Source organism: Octodon degus, unplaced genomic scaffold (genome assembly GCF_000260255.1).
Source record: "Octodon degus isolate 3935 unplaced genomic scaffold, OctDeg1.0 scaffold00030, whole genome shotgun sequence".
In the NCBI taxonomy this organism is placed as follows: Eukaryota; Metazoa; Chordata; class Mammalia; order Rodentia; family Octodontidae; genus Octodon; species Octodon degus.
Genome location: NW_004524606.1, coordinates 7,718,328 through 7,733,856, shown reverse-complemented (window position 1 = coordinate 7,733,856; position 15,529 = coordinate 7,718,328). Strand labels below are relative to the sequence as shown.

General features: G+C 43.9%; 1 protein-coding gene across 5 annotated transcripts in view; it reads right to left on the bottom strand.

Annotated features, from left to right (window-relative positions):
* Mitf (melanogenesis associated transcription factor) overlaps positions 1-14,211 on the bottom strand; it is a 217,338-nt gene extending 203,127 nt beyond the window's left edge. For 4 of the 5 annotated variants that reach the window (XM_004629491.2, XM_004629492.3, XM_023713284.1 and 1 more), the window contains exon 1: positions 13,955-14,211. In XM_004629491.2, the coding sequence (XP_004629548.1) occupies positions 13,955-14,058 (104 nt within the window). In that variant the 5' untranslated portion in view covers positions 14,059-14,211. The remainder of the gene's footprint in view (positions 1-13,954) is intronic. The other variant, XM_023713287.1, reaches the window with a different exon arrangement.
* Between the last annotated feature and the right edge of the window lie 1,318 nt (positions 14,212-15,529).

Sequence of the window (15,529 nt, the reverse complement as noted above, 5' to 3'; positions counted from 1 at the left end):
AACATGGTGATAAAGACAAAGACTGTGCTGGACACAACAGTTAACGCCTTGCATGCAAATAGCTCCTGCTGTCCTTAAATACCTCCCTCCTCAACATCCATTGTTCCCCACTATTTGACCTCCAACAACTCTAATGCTGATTATATCTAACTTGAGCACTACTGAGGCCCTTTTCTCTCCTGAGTGCTCATCTCTTTCTGCTGATTTCCCTCTTTTACTATGGTGTTTAAAACTAAAAATTCACTTCAAGTCAAAAGCATCACTCATAGCATGGATATAAAAGTAAAGAGACTAAGGCAACAAAGACCCAGGTTTTGGGCTGAGCCCTCCACCCACATAGCTTTTAATTTGTACAACTACTCTATACCTAACAACATACGGTTATCCACTACTTCCTTTTAGTGCCATGTTGAAACAGGAGCCTCAAGCATAACTTGGCCAAAGATATTCAGCTACTAGATGGCCAAATTGCTATTTCAATTCAAGTCTGTCTTACTCCAAAGTTTAAACTTGTTTGAACTTTTAAATAATTTACAGCAGGAACAGATCAGAGCTCTTTTTCTTCAGAAGCAACAACAAAAATTCAAAATGCATAGGTCTTAGTGGATTAAATACAGGGACTGGCTTCATTTCTGGTAAAAAAGGGAGTCTGGAAATTTTCAATAGGCTTTATTTGTCTGACCCCATCTTGGCCCTGACCTTTCTTCTCTGTCTCCACCTCACTGTAAGAGAAGTAAGCAGCCTGGTGAGATTCAAACAAAAGGAAAGACTCTGTGAGGTCAAGGCACCGATGTGTGTGCAGAGATGGGTGCTGGCTGGTCACAGCCGTCCCGCCCCTCTGTTTTGGAAGCTCCCACACTCTACAAACTGTCTGGAATTCATTAAAGATGGGAAAACAGGCTAACAGTCATATTTCAAGTTTTATTCAGCAGAAGTTTTGTGAAAAACAATCTGGTCATGTGGACATGCCCTGAACCACCATCCTTGTTTTTCATCTAGTGCTTTCTGTCAAGTAACTGCTGTCTACTTAGTGCCTCACACTCTCAGAGTCTGGAGTAAACTCCACCTTCCATGGTTTGGGCCAGGGTTCTTTATGGTAGCAAAGACAGGCTAACTGTAAGTCATTCAGAGATCACACTTACCGAAACAGAGTCCTACCTTTTGTAAAGGTAGTTATTCCTATCTGTATCCTTGGACTTTTTGTTATTTAACCAACAAATGACTTTATGGGCTAAACATAATTGAGCATTTTGCCTCCTGACAGGGCAGCCCAAGCTTACATTATTTACATTCCACATCTATCCAGTATTCTCTATTTCAATTTCTTTGTGTAAAATCACCAACCATCACCACCCTAGAGCAATGGTTTGAAAAGTGTATACCCAACCAATAGAGAAATTCACTATGGATGAAATGTCTCCGACCCAATCCCAGCCGCTCAATCAGAAATTGATGCACTATATCCCAGAAGTCCTCCAGGGGTTGCTAATGAACACTCAGGTTTGGAAAATTGCACTAATGTTTTTTTAAACATCTGTGTCTCCATATTGAATTAGTCTTTTATTGAAGGAAACATTCCCTGAATCAGAACACATTTAGTAAAAGTATGGGATTGCTGTTTATATGATTATTGCTAATAATTACCTACTGGTTTAAGAAAAAAATGTTCAGTTCTCTCAAGAAAGGTAGTTACCAGATTTACATTAGGGTTGTTTCACTTTGACAAATGGATGTACACCTCCCTGAAACCAGCCCCTGTGAAAAAGCCATGTGTTCAGGCTTGTACTGAATTCTCCTCCACTCCTACAGCTATGAAACTAAACAACATGGTTTGAGCATGTGAAAAGAGTAGATATGAGAATCTGGAAATGAGCTTATTAACACAGAAAAGTGTTCACTAGAAGAAATACACAAGGAAAGGAAAGTTGGCTGTCAATGAGAACTAACTAGAAGGACACTGGGCATATGTACCACAGTGAGAAAAGAGGGCATACAATAGAGAACTCCAAATCCAACAGAAGGGCATAAGGTATCACTGACCCCCAAAACAAGCCACAACTAGTTGTCTTTGACATTCAGCTCCCGTTAAATCAAGCACGTTAGTGACTTTGACTCTATGACCAACTAAGCACCACGAAACCTTCTCATTTATTTCTAAATCAACAGGGATTTAAAGTTTCCATCCCTAATCAGTGTCATTAGAACTACATTCTGAGATCCCATCATTTGGCATTTACTCATCTAGCGTTTAGCCAGATAAAAATATTATTAGTGGAATGACTGGGGGAAATTAGCATGTTATGATGATACAAGGTATGGTTCCAAAAAGTCTGCACTCTGATTGTCCAGCATCTCATGTGTCAGGAGCCAACCTCTTACAAATTACTCCCCACACATACCTCCTTGCAGCAAGTAGGCAAACTTATTTGGAATGTCACCAGGTATTATGCCAGCTGGTTGTATTTGCAGGGATTGCTTCACACAAACTACCATGTAATCTTCTTTTAAAAATAAATAATTAGATTTTCAGGAATGCATAGTTGGTATCACCCTCTTCCCTTACAAATAAATGACCCTAACTGGCCAATATTATTTTAAAATTTATTCATAGTTTATCTTGGCCAAAAAAGCATTGTAAATTCACTACAAAGGCTTCTGCTGGTCAAGGGGCCAAGCCCCTAAATTTAGATGGTGCTGCAATGCAAACTCAGGAATCCAACAGAACAAAACAAAGACTGAAGTGATGCCTTTTCAACTTTTAGGAAAATTTTCAAATACTAAAAAAGAAAATATACATAGGGGTTTTTGGGGGGGTTGTTTTTTTTATGGAGGGTTGACTGTTATAGTTTAAGCACTGACTTATCTGCATGTTGCTTCATGGACTCAGTTTGAGAGGACTGTCTCCACCAGTTTAGGAGAAACTGTCCTCATCCAGGAGCCCTGGAGCACTTCTCACCGAGGACCTTCTTACCAGAATTACACTAAACCCTGAGTTAACTAAGAAAATCACCTTTATGATTTCTATGTGAATTTTCCTCCACCAAATTTTCAATCCTCAGTTATAAAAATAAAACCTGTACTTTGAAAAGCATGCTTCTTAGAACCAGTTAGTATTGAAGAACATTTTGTAGCTCAAGCACCAAAGTAAATACAACATTCTTAACTATCATTTTGTAACTTCAAACGTAACCCCAGCCTCTACACTAAATGAACCTGGTCTACCTCACACCTTCTCCCCATCACAGCAAGTTAAGCTTCGCAGAAGGAAGCCATGAGTTCTCCCACTAGTGTAGACAACCACTATTCCACAGCCATCCTTGATCAGACTGGAAAAGAAAAGAGTAAGTGTGAATGACTCAGCAAGTACCTCACTGTGGGGAAGGGGCAGGGAAGGAAGGACAAAGATCACAAGAGGTCTTCCCTACATTGCTCAATAAGCCACTGTTTCTAATGAGACAGAATCCTACCACCACCCTCTGCAGACCCATAACTCACTGCATTTGGATTTAAAATACTTGCTCTCATACAACCTAGGATCCTTCCTTTTGAAAGTTACTATTCCTGTGTTCCTGAATCAAGGAACACAACTACTGAAATCCAAATGCTTCATAAATTTTAAGATGATCATTAAAGACACAGCACTCCCCATGGAAGTCAGGCCTGGTGGACGCTGGCATCCTGTGTTGGAGGAGCACTTTGTCTTTTTATTTCTGCATCAATACTGACATTCTAAATGTATGGTTTTGCCCCTGCCATATTTCCTAACTTTTCTCCTTTCTTTCTCTTCATTGTTTAATCCTTAAGTTCTTGCTTTCCATTTAACTGTGTTATATCTTTCAATTTTTATTTCTTTTGAATTCTTACGCTGGGGAAAAATATGATATCTACACAACTTCAGACAATTGCCACTTCTGCTGATAACCCACTATTATTATGGACTATTAGATGATATTGGGTTATTTTGCTGAATTCAAGTACCTATGATATTTGAACTGGCATCAAGTATGAAAAGGTCCTTTAAAGACTTCTCCAAATACAGCTTCTCTAACAACAATGGAACACCTATCTCTGACAAAACAAAAAAGGACATAAATAAAGGACCATTTTGTAGTGAAAAAACTATTTATCTGTATATGCAAAATTGTTAGCATAGATATACAGCTACCTTCTATTAGTTCAATGAGAAGAAAGGTTTGTACTAATGTTGTTTAGGCAAGATATCATATCCAGGGGCCGGGGAGATAGCTCAGTAGAATAAGTGCTTGCCTGGCAAGCACAAGGGCTGGAGTTTAATCCCCAGTCCCACCAAAAACAAAAAGGTATTACGTCTGCATCTTGTCCTCTAAATAACTATTATAAAGACAATATGCAATGTATTAATTATTGCAACTGTCCTACTAACCTGTTTTGAAACTGTTTCATCGCTATTTTTTTCTTATGAAAATGAATAAAAAATTTAAAAAAAATACTGACATTCTGCACCAGTGTGGACAGGAAACGTGATCCAGGGCTGAGACATGGGTCTGGGAGTCAGCAGTATTCCACTGCTTATGTGTTCGTGGTAGGCCTGAACATTCTGTGACACCAAACAAAGCAAGGAACTGCAGAAGCCTCATGTGTCTGTACATCTCCTTTACACTCAAAATTAAATCCATCCTCAAACCTCATTCCTAGGTTAGGCGTCTTCAGATATGACCTCAGTGAAGCCACAGTAGGAAGAGCAAGGGATGGATCAAGACAGTTCTAGATGAAAGAAAGATAACATAAATAACAAAGCACATCTCCACATTTAAGCCAGAGTTAGTTTTATAAAGATAAGCAAGAAATCTGACCACTAGATGTTAGGGAAACACATAAATCAAATTATAAATAAAACAAAGATCAATATCTTTGTTTCTTTCGCACCATTCATATCTTACCTGAAACCAGTCCTATGGTCTTCCTGAGCACCTACTGTTTCAGTCTAATGTTAACTGCTCCATATGTATTACCTCTTATCTTCATAGTAGTCATGGAAGGTGGCTACAGAAGAGGAGACAAGTTCAGAGAGGCTGTGTGATTTGTCCAAAGGCCAGAGCTAATGACTGGCAATGCCAAGACTTGTAACTTTGTGTCAGGTATTCCGTCTTGCTTCAAAATCACTTCTTCCATGATGTGCTTCCTGGTGATCCAACAAATAAACTCTGTTCTTTCCCTGTCACACTCTTCCAATAATGCCCAGTTCTGTTACTTCTGCAGTTACCAGAAAGTATCTTGCTTACCTATATGGAGCCTTATTAACTTGGAGATACTTATGTCCAAGGTGGAAGCGGGATGCCAGCAGAAACTCTGGCTACCTGATTTAATTTGAATCCTCATGTCCAGTACTAAGCCAGAAACGACAACACCACTTAATAAATAACTCATAAGGAGAGTGGAAAAGAAGGAAGAGATGAACAAGGACAAAAGCAAATTCATCTGTGTCCTTCTGACTTCAGTTATCCTTCTGTTCAAAGTGACTGAGGGAAATTTAAAAGCCTCCTGAGGAGGAAAGCAAGGGCCCTCACATGCTCACAGCACCAAGATCCCATTTACAGCCCTTAGGGTCTTTTGCTACCAGGACCCTGACGCCTCCAAAGCACAGCATCCCTTCCAGCCTACAAAGACTCAACTTCCAGCTCCCATGGAAAAGAGCCAGTGCGGTAGATTGCTACTGGTGGTCAACTTGTAACACCGAACAGAACAGAGTCAATGTGGTGCTGCGTTTGAGAGGCCCACCTGAGGACTGCTGCCAGCAGCATAAGAGGCAGAACAGGAGAAGCTGTTGAGTGACCATTAGGGAAGCTGTCAGAAGCTGCTGGATCTCCTGGGCTATTCTGCTGGGGGACCTTGTCATGCTCACTTTCCTGGTGAACTTGGTTGTTCTCCTCAGAGGAGGAGCTCGCTCAGGATCTCATCACTGAGAATGGCTGCAGTTCATTTGGGGGAGCTCTGGTTCTCACTTTGAGCATTACTTCCTGGCTCTGGAAGGAAAGATGGTACACTGTTCAGTCTTCTATACAAGTTTGTCATATTGGCTTTTTTCATAGAAGCTTGGCTGTTCTCATCCTTGAAGAAGCTCAGGACCTCACTGTTGCTGAGAATGGCTGTGGTACTTTTCATGGGAGCTCTGGTTTTTACTTTGAGCATGACTTCCTGGCTCCAGTTTAGATCCCTCAGCCTGCTAGCACAGATCCTTCATCCTGCTGGCACAGACTTTCTAGCTTCCACCATTGACCTTTGGGCCTTCCCAGCACAGGCATGAAACAGACCTGCATGAGACACTGTCCTGGGCACTAGGCCTCCAGCTAGACTTGTGTGAGGCATTGTTATGAGCACCAAGCCCTCAGCTGGACTTATTCAGGACATTATGGTGGGATCCAAGCCCTCAGCAGGAGTCTTTGGTCTTTAGTGTGTGGACAGATTTCCTGCACTCTCTTTTGCATGATTCTTTGGGTGACTATTATACATAATCTTATAAAATATGTGTCCTGTATTGTATTGGTCCCCTTGCAAAACCCTGAAATTACAACAGCCAGTGACCCAGCCTCTGCAACACCCTGTGGGAACAGTGCCCAGCACCTGGGAAACCACTGCAGACAGGAGCCTTGCATCCCTAAATCTCCGGGAGCTGTCTCATGAGAACCTCACAAAGGTACACTTTTGTATTCTTTATAGCATGCATGAAAGGCGAAGGGAAGAAAAAATAAAACAGAAAAATAAAGAAGCCAGCTGCATGCAGCAGCACATGCCTGGATTCTCAGAGCTCTGGAAGGCTGAGACAGGAGGAGTGAAACCTGAGCCCAGCTTGTACAGCAGCAATCTAGCAGGACCTGGCTCACAATTAAAGATAAAGGTCTGAGGATGCAGCTTAGTATGAAGGCCCTGAGTTCAATCCCCAGTACAAAAAAGAAAAGAGGGACACATAAGGAAGTCATGTTTAAGAAACCAGCTATGCAAATGAGCTTACCACTGAGAAGCCAAACCTTCTCCTGAACTGCTTGGTAACAGAGTGAAAGTGGAAATATCATGGGGACTCCAGACCTCCTTACAGCTCTTCTTGCCCTCATTTGTCTCAGTAAAGACAAGTATCGTGTCCTCGTATAATTCCTTTCCTCACACCACAGTGCTCACCACTCCAACAAAGTGAGTTGTGACTCCTTTACAATAACAAAAACTGTGACTACTACGTCTAACATCTCAGAGCTGCCTTGATTCTTTTCTCCAAACAGTGTATAACTGCAATATAGTCAAACATTTTTATAATTTACTCAATAAGACAAATATAACAGTAATAATACCAACACACACACACACACACACACACACACACACACACGGAGCACTTGCTTGTTGTCCTTAACAAACAAACATAAGTAGCTAAGGATTTTTTTTCTTGTTATTTATCCTAATACTGCCAATTCTGAAACAAAGCAGTTGGAGGGAGACGTAACTTTGATTTGTCCCAAGACACATTTTTTTACACTGAGGTCCTATTCCTGACAGTAAGCACATGTGACCTGTTCTAAAAAAAGGATATTTTCCACTTCTTGCACAACTGGAGCAGATATAAACATCAGCCTGTGCAGACTGCACTGCAGAACTCAAAGAGAAGGAAACATACACTTAAAAGAAATTCTATAAATAGTGGTAATTGAGAAAAGGAAATCTCCAATAATGCACAAAACCAACACTTGGAACACTTAGAATCCCACTTTAATCAAATGTTCCATCACCTAATCATACAATAAAACTAATCTGCATGGTACGATATGAACATCTGCAAGGTTAGAGCATCGCAGTCTTACCTATTTTGCTTCAAGTATCATTCTATCCGTGTCTTAGTTATTGCAAGGAGAGGGAGAAATTGTTACGGGAATATTCTACTAGAACAGAATTGTCATCATTCACTAAAAATACAAGGGCTATGCTTACCACACTGACAGGGTTTTGGCCTCAACTTATCTCAACTCTGAGGGATTTGTACTGACCCTATTTTACAGGTAAAGAAAATGAGACTCTAAATCCAGGATTGAAAGCTTGATGTATAATCCCAGCACTTGAGAGACAGAGACAGGAGGATCACCTCGAGTTCCAGGCCAATTTGGGGTACATAATGAGCTCAAGTCCAGCCTGAACCATGTAACAAGACCTTGTCTCCATAGACAATAAAAAGAAAAAAAAAAGAGAGAGAGAGAAAAGACTATAGAGAAAAAGGAAAGATGAGGGAGACAGAAACAAACTAAGTAACTGAGACTCCAAGAGGGTAAGCATCTTGAGCACTGATGGAGTGGCTAATTGGCAATGTCCTGACCACAACACTTACCCATGGGTCCCTCTACACCTTCCACGGGCACCAGCTCCCTGCTAGGATTATGAACATGCAGAGAAACATGTGTGGATACTGCTTCCTCTTGAAGGCAGCCACCACCACCCACCTCCATGCTCAAGTGAATCCCCATTGCTGGTACACGTTTGCTCCTAGGGACCACACTTTGCCTTGTATGACTAACTGAACCCACCGCTCCTCTTTGTGCCACCCCACTGGAGGTTTTGGAGATGGTACACAGTAATACAGCATAGGATTTTGTCCCTTTATGCACACTACTTAATACATGGCAGTACACACTAACATACAAGAGCATGGGGCTCAAACAGTCTCAGTCTTGGCACCTTTTAGAAGGTGGTATCTCTCAGCTTCCTTTTCAGTAAAATGAAAATAATAAAATTACATATGCCCAAGACTGAAATGAGAATTAACTGAGTTAATAATGCAAGTGAAATATTTAAGATAATGTTGCAACATAATAGGCACTGAGCATGATCTATTTTAAAATTAAAATTATTAGTTTTTATTTCATATTACTGCTTCGTGCAGGTTTTGCAAAATTAAGTACATTTTCTACAAGTAAAAAAAAAATAGAACATGGGCTGACACAATACACACTAAATAAATGTTAGCCAACTTTTTATGTTTTCAGTACAGGATCTACATACAGGGTCTCACTACACAATTCGGACTGGACTCACAGCAATCCTCCTGTTTTCAGCCTCCCAAGTGCTGGGATTACAAGTGCAGGCCACTACGCCCAGTCTCAGCCACTATCTCAGCACACCCCAGCAGTGGGGCTAGCACGGCACACTAGGGATCGAATCCCTGGTCCCTGCGTCTGCTTAAGCAGGTGCTTTAATCCACTGAGCCATCTGGCTGGCCCTAGCCAATATTACTGATGTCAGTTTTCAAGTACTAGCAAAAGAAATATGTGGTGATGATGAGCTCTCATGTATGTGCTGATGTCATGAGTGTTAGCTTTGTTTTTAAAACTAGCATAAAGGAATTGCTAGGGATTGGATGAAAACATAGAATAAAAAAAATCATCAGAACACTTCATTAGAAGGAAGCAAACATTATTTTAGTAATATTGAGGGGATTCTGTTGCATAACAACACTTGCCTTAGAGAATCTAGCCACAACCAACTGAATACACACACATTCCAGAATGTCAAGTAAGAAAAAAAATAACAAGAACCACATTTGCTAACATTTTCTGTGAACTTCCTACGTGCCAAGCACCACTACCAAAGTCAATGTCAGAGTTAATGCTCTTAAGCTCCCTAGGAAGCAGGCCCCCATTGGCCGATGTGTGTGAGTATGCTTGTAACACGGCAGTCCTTGTCTTCTTCACCTCACTGTGTATTGTGTAAACTTCTGTTTGACTTAACCTTTGGGGACCACTGCTCTATCCTGTCATTCCACAATAACCTTAATACTTGCACTCTAATTTATAATTTTCAGAAAGTTTAATTTAGTAAGAGCTATCTAAAACACTACTGGGCTGGGGAAATGGCTCAGTGGAATAAGTGTTTCCCTGGCAAGCACAAGGACCTGCGTTCAATCCCTGGTTCTGCCCCCCCCAAAAAAGAAGAAGAAGTAAAATCGCTATTGAAATTTTAGAAAGTGGAATTCATTTAAGCTCATTCTGAATTTTGATGGGAAAAAGAGAATTACCAATTACAAAGCCCCCAAATCTCATGAGTTAATCAAACAAAGGATCATAGGCGGATGCTACTGAGCTCTCAGGTCCAAAGCCCCACAGAGTCCCCTCTCCTAGAAGTTCACTTCAGTTCCACATTTGCTTATGCAATATGATGACACCAGTGTGTACATTCTGGACTTACTTTGCTACCTTCCTCCTACACATACAGAGGTTTCAAAAGTGCAAACTGTAAACAAGTATTCATTAGAAGCTTTCCTGATAATGTCTGCTTTCCTATGAAAGTCTCACCAGTGAATAGGACCAAAATGGGGCTAAAGATAACATCATGATGTTTGAACCCCAATGAAAAACATACACATTCCTCTTTTGGAGACAGGCAGGTGGATTTCTGATTGCAAAGGAACACAATGCTATATGCCAAAACAAAAGCACCTTACCCTAAATGGGATGTTAAGGGAGAAAGCCACATAGAGTCAACAAATATTTGTTGTTAGACATAGTTCTAGGCTGGTGGTTCTGAGTTTGGGGTGATTTGGTCCACTGAGGGGCACGTGAAAATGTCTGAAGACACTTTTCGTGGAAGGGACAGTACTGGCCTCGAGCAGGAAGAAACCAGAGATGCTACTTAACTTCCTGCAACACACAGGAGAGCTGCACACCACAGAGAATTAACTAGGCACAAAACATCAGGCGCACTGAGGCTAAGCAAGTGTGTTCTAGGCTTCGGGGATGCAACAGTGAACAAAACTCAGAAGTCCCTGCTCACTTGGAGCCTGCGCTCTAGTGTGAAGACACACATACCAAGCAATCCACCCGCAAATTACAGAGTAGGCTGTAAATACCGTGGAAAAAAGCAGCTGGACAAGGAAGATCAGTGTGGAGTCAGAGCAGCTGTGAATACTGTGGTCCCAGAAAGCCACACTCTCTACGTCCAGTGACAAAGTAAGATCATATTGGTCCATAGAGAGTAAGGGCTATGGCTATCTGGGCAAAGGCTGGGCCAGGCAGAAGCAAATGCAATATACAAACGTCCAAAGGTGCACAGATGTGGGCCTTCCAGGAATGGTAAGGAGACCAGCCTGGCTGGATCACAGGGACCGCAGCAGATGGGGTCAGGCTGACAGGCAACTTGACCATGTGGCCTGCCTCCTGCCATTTTAAGGGCTTCAAGTTTACTGAAGGAAAAAAAAAAAAAAAAAAACTAGGTGCCATGCAGGGATTTGAGCAGAGAAAAACATGCTTTGACTTGAGTTTTAATGCAGGATTTCTCCACCTCAGTTCTACCCACAGATTGGGTCAGATGGTTTTACAGGGACTGTCTTGTGTACTTAAGGATGGTGAACAGTGGCCCTGGAATCTATTAGAGGCCAATAACAAGCCCTTCCACTATAATGATCACAGTGTCTCCAGATATTGCCAAATGATGGGGGGTATGGACAAAAGGACCCTGGCTGAAAACCAGTTTTGGACAGGGAGATAGCTCAGTAGAATGATCACTTGTCTGGCAAGCGCAGGGTCCTGTGTTCAATCTTCAGTACCACAAAAAAAAAAAAAAAAAAAAAACAGTTTTAGCAACAACATGGGCTAAGCTGAAAATCCACTTTCAAAGGGTAAGGGTAAAAGACAGGAGACTGGTTATTAAGTGACAACTACAATAACCTAGGCAGGGCTGATAGCAGTTTAGTTCAGAGTGGTGGCAGAACAGTTGGCAAGAAGTAGGTTGGTTCTGGACACATTTTTAACTCCAAGAAATAATATGAAAACTACAATTGAGAGACGATCTCACTATAGCAGCTATAATCTTTGAACTACAGTTTGCCCCAATCTGGACTGGTAAGATGTGAGATGGCTAAGCAAAGACTTAAGAAACATTGTGAAGACCGCAAACAACATGTATCCTTTTAAAGTCACAGAACAGATGTCGATGACAATACCTTAGACAACTGTGCAAAACACTATAGGGAAACGTTGCCAACTCCCTCTATCTATTCACAGATTTTATTTAACTAGTTTATTTCAAAAAGAATGTGTCTGCTCCACATACAAGTTTTACAACTTTTTAAATTTAGTCTCCCTTTTCCATACTGCTGCTGTCCCACACCTGCTTCCAGCATCAACGTGTGAAGCCATCTCTTCCCACATACCCACATTCTTCCTTACACGTGCCTGCTAGCTAGCTCTCAAGGACGTGCACCCTCGCAAAGAATTTCTGACTCTGGGAAAGACCAGGCCCAAACCCTTCCACACAACTGCAGTGGCACTCATCTGGGTGTTTCCAGATGGTATTTTCTTCACTCCCTCAAACTCATTTAATGTTATGTATCAGCTATCATCAAAAAAGTTCCAAACAGTCCAGTTTATTCATTTCTTTCAGGACTACACACACACACACACACACCCGCTCCCTCATTCTGGCCATGTAAGCATTTGCTTATAGAAGCAAAAGCAGAGACTGCTCAGTAAAACACTAGTCCCTTCAGCCGAATGCAGATAAAGTCCCAATGAGCATAACCAACAATACCCCTTACACAATATCACTCCAAACCCCCAGCCCCCAACACACACAATCTATGCTCACACACAAAATAGCCATTATGAAGAGAAGCCAGCAGCTAAAGGCTGGTTTTATGCATCCTTCAAATGTGCATTAAGGTTCTGCAAAAAAAAAAAAAAAAAAGGCTGCTTCGTTAAAGGCTGCCCAGGGTCTGCTCTTCCCAGATTTTCTTCCCCAACTTAGATTCAGAGTCTGGCCACAGCCCTGAAGGACTCACATGTGCCTCCACTTCCTGTCAGAGCAAGAATCAGACTTGTTTTCTCCAGAAGCAAGGATTCCACCACCTTGCTCCCGACTCAGTTGCCTTTTTGCTCTCTTCCTAATTTCTGATCCCTCTCTTCCTCTGCAGACCAGGCCCACCCACACAGGTCCTAGTGACACAGAGAGGCAGTACCAGGAGGTGTACACCGGTGCTGCCCAGCTCAACGCTTCCATTTATATAGTCCTAACTCACCAAGAGAATGGAAACAACCCCTTTTCTGCTATCACGGCCTCAAACAACCATCTCCCTCGCACTGTAAACAGAAGTGCGAGAGATGGAGTGACCACTGAGCAAGGAGCAAGGAAAGCGCCAATGCACTGAGCCACTCAAGTGGGAAGGGCGGTGGCAAATGAAGCGGTACTGGGAGTGGGGGACGGGTGTCTTCACTATGGGTCAGCGGGTGTCTTCACTATGCTCCTAAAGTTTTTGAAGCGTCTGGAGAAGTATTACCCGTGCCGCTGCCACATGAGGCACTCCCAACAATCTCAGGGCTTCTCCCCTCCAAAGAAAGGCCAGGCACCCGCAAGCGGAGCCACGCCCCCGGCCCGCCCCCACGCTCCCCGCCACGCTCCGGCAGGTGGGGGCGGAGCCCCAAAGTCTCACCTGGAGGCCACTAGGGGTTGGCCTTTCGCGGGGACCAGACGGCTGGCGGGCTAACTGCTCCCCTGGAACGTCGCGCCTCCGTCCATCCCCAAGCTCGCTCTCTCTAGCCCGCAGGCCGTGGCAGTCTTCCCACAGGGTTCAGGACAAACGCTTCCCCATCCCCCTGGTCCTCGGCCGGCGCCGCGCTCCCGCTCCTCCTCGCTCTCCACGCACCGAGTCGCTCCCCAGCCCCCACCAAAGCTTGGCAGCTGACAGCCCCAAGCCAGGATCCCCGCCCGCCAGGACACGCGTCTCCAGGTTGCCGGTGCGCCCCCGAAGGGCGCACTCTCCGTGGGACAGCGAGATGCGCGCGGGCCGGGCGGGGGCGGCCCGGCCGGCGGGGGGAGATCGCCCTCGGCCCCGGGGCAAGGGCACAGGGTCCTTGTCCCAAGGCTCCGAGACCGGCTCTGCCCGCACCGGGTGGTAAGCGCGGGTTGCGCCGGCCTCTCGCCGCGCCCCCTTCGAGCTGTCCCCACTCACCTGCTCTTGAGAGGTTGACTTTTGAGTTCGTAATAGGTTTTGGGCTCTTCGTGAAACTCCTCCCCGACTTCGAAATCCGGCACGATCCCTGATTCCGACTGCATGGCTTTGACTTCCCGGCCTTCCGCTGTTCCTAAGTGAGGGGAGACACCGGGGACGCAGGGAAGGTAGCCGGGCCTGGGTCTCCCAGAGGAGTGCGCCCCCGTGCAGTGCCCAACCCGCTCGCCCGCGCGCGGCCGCCCGCCCCCGCGCGGTGAGTTTACACTTGTACCCGCGCGGGAGGGGCCGAGCACCATTGCTTTCTGGGAGTTGTAGTTCTTCCAGGGCCAGGCGTCCCTACTCTCTAGGAGAGCAGCTTCCGAGATAAACTACAACTCCCAGAAGCAGAGACGAGGGAGAGGCAACGTGGTGGACACCGCTAGTGCTACTCCTGTTCGGATTCATTGTCAATGTCAGCAGCTCCTCTTCCTTCTCTCTCCCACTTGCTTCAAGGGTACAGACGTGGCTATTTAATATTAATAACAACGGACTCAGCCCGCTGTCCCGCGGTCAACTCGCGTCCTCCAGCTCAGACATTTGCGAGGGCACGCCGGGTCCTTATTTTAAAGATGAAATAGGGAAGAGTTTTGAAACTAGAAAGTTTCAGTATTCAAGCCTGTCTTAAAAGAACTTCCTATCAGCATTGATGTTTTTCTGGGCCGTTGCGACGTATCACCTCGTCTAAGGGTTGGAAAAGTGTGTTGAAACTTTCCTTCACACTGTAATGAAAGCAAGACTGGAGAAGTCTTGTGCGATCCTTCCCCGGAACCAACCCAGACTGGACATTTACAGTACTATTCATCAGCTGAGCGACTCTTTCCAATTAACCACCTCTAATCTAAAGCAGCACTCCACAGATTTGGTTAATGTAAAAACGCACGAAGTTACAGAATGGCGTCGTCGCTGTCTGCCTTCAATTTCTCAGTTGGCTGGGAGTTCGAATGAGATTGCCCCGATATTTCACGGGTTTGTCAGCCCCTTCTGGGCTTTCCAGAACTGGCTTTAGCTCTTTTGTCCTGTCAGTCCCACCTTCTGGTAAGTTCTAGGAGAGTGTCTCATGAGAAGTGTCTTGAGGCATCAGGGAGACCTAGGGAGTAGAAAGATGGCATTTGAACTAATAATGCTAGAGGTGAAGTCTAGAGTCTTTCTAAGAAGCACTGTGCAATCATGGGTATGTCCCTTGATTCCTAGAAGCCTCCATGTCTCCATCTAGAAAACAAGAGGTTGAGAAAGCTGTTTCAGAAAGTGTTGTGAAGTCAAATCTAACAGAAAGTGATTTGTAATGTGATTTAAAGCAGCTCAATAGATGTGGATCTTGATGCTACCCTTTTGTATTCAATCTTGAAGATATGCTTGACAGACTAACTTTCAGAAGTGATATTTTCCCTTTCAGTGATGAAACAGTCGTTCTGTTTGGTGCTTCGTGCCTGAAGTGCCAGCATTGTGGGAGGCTGAGGCAGGAAGATGGAAAGCTATAGCTGAGTCTCCTTAGCTACTTAGTGATAACCTGTGTCAAAAGTTACGTTTTTTAAAATG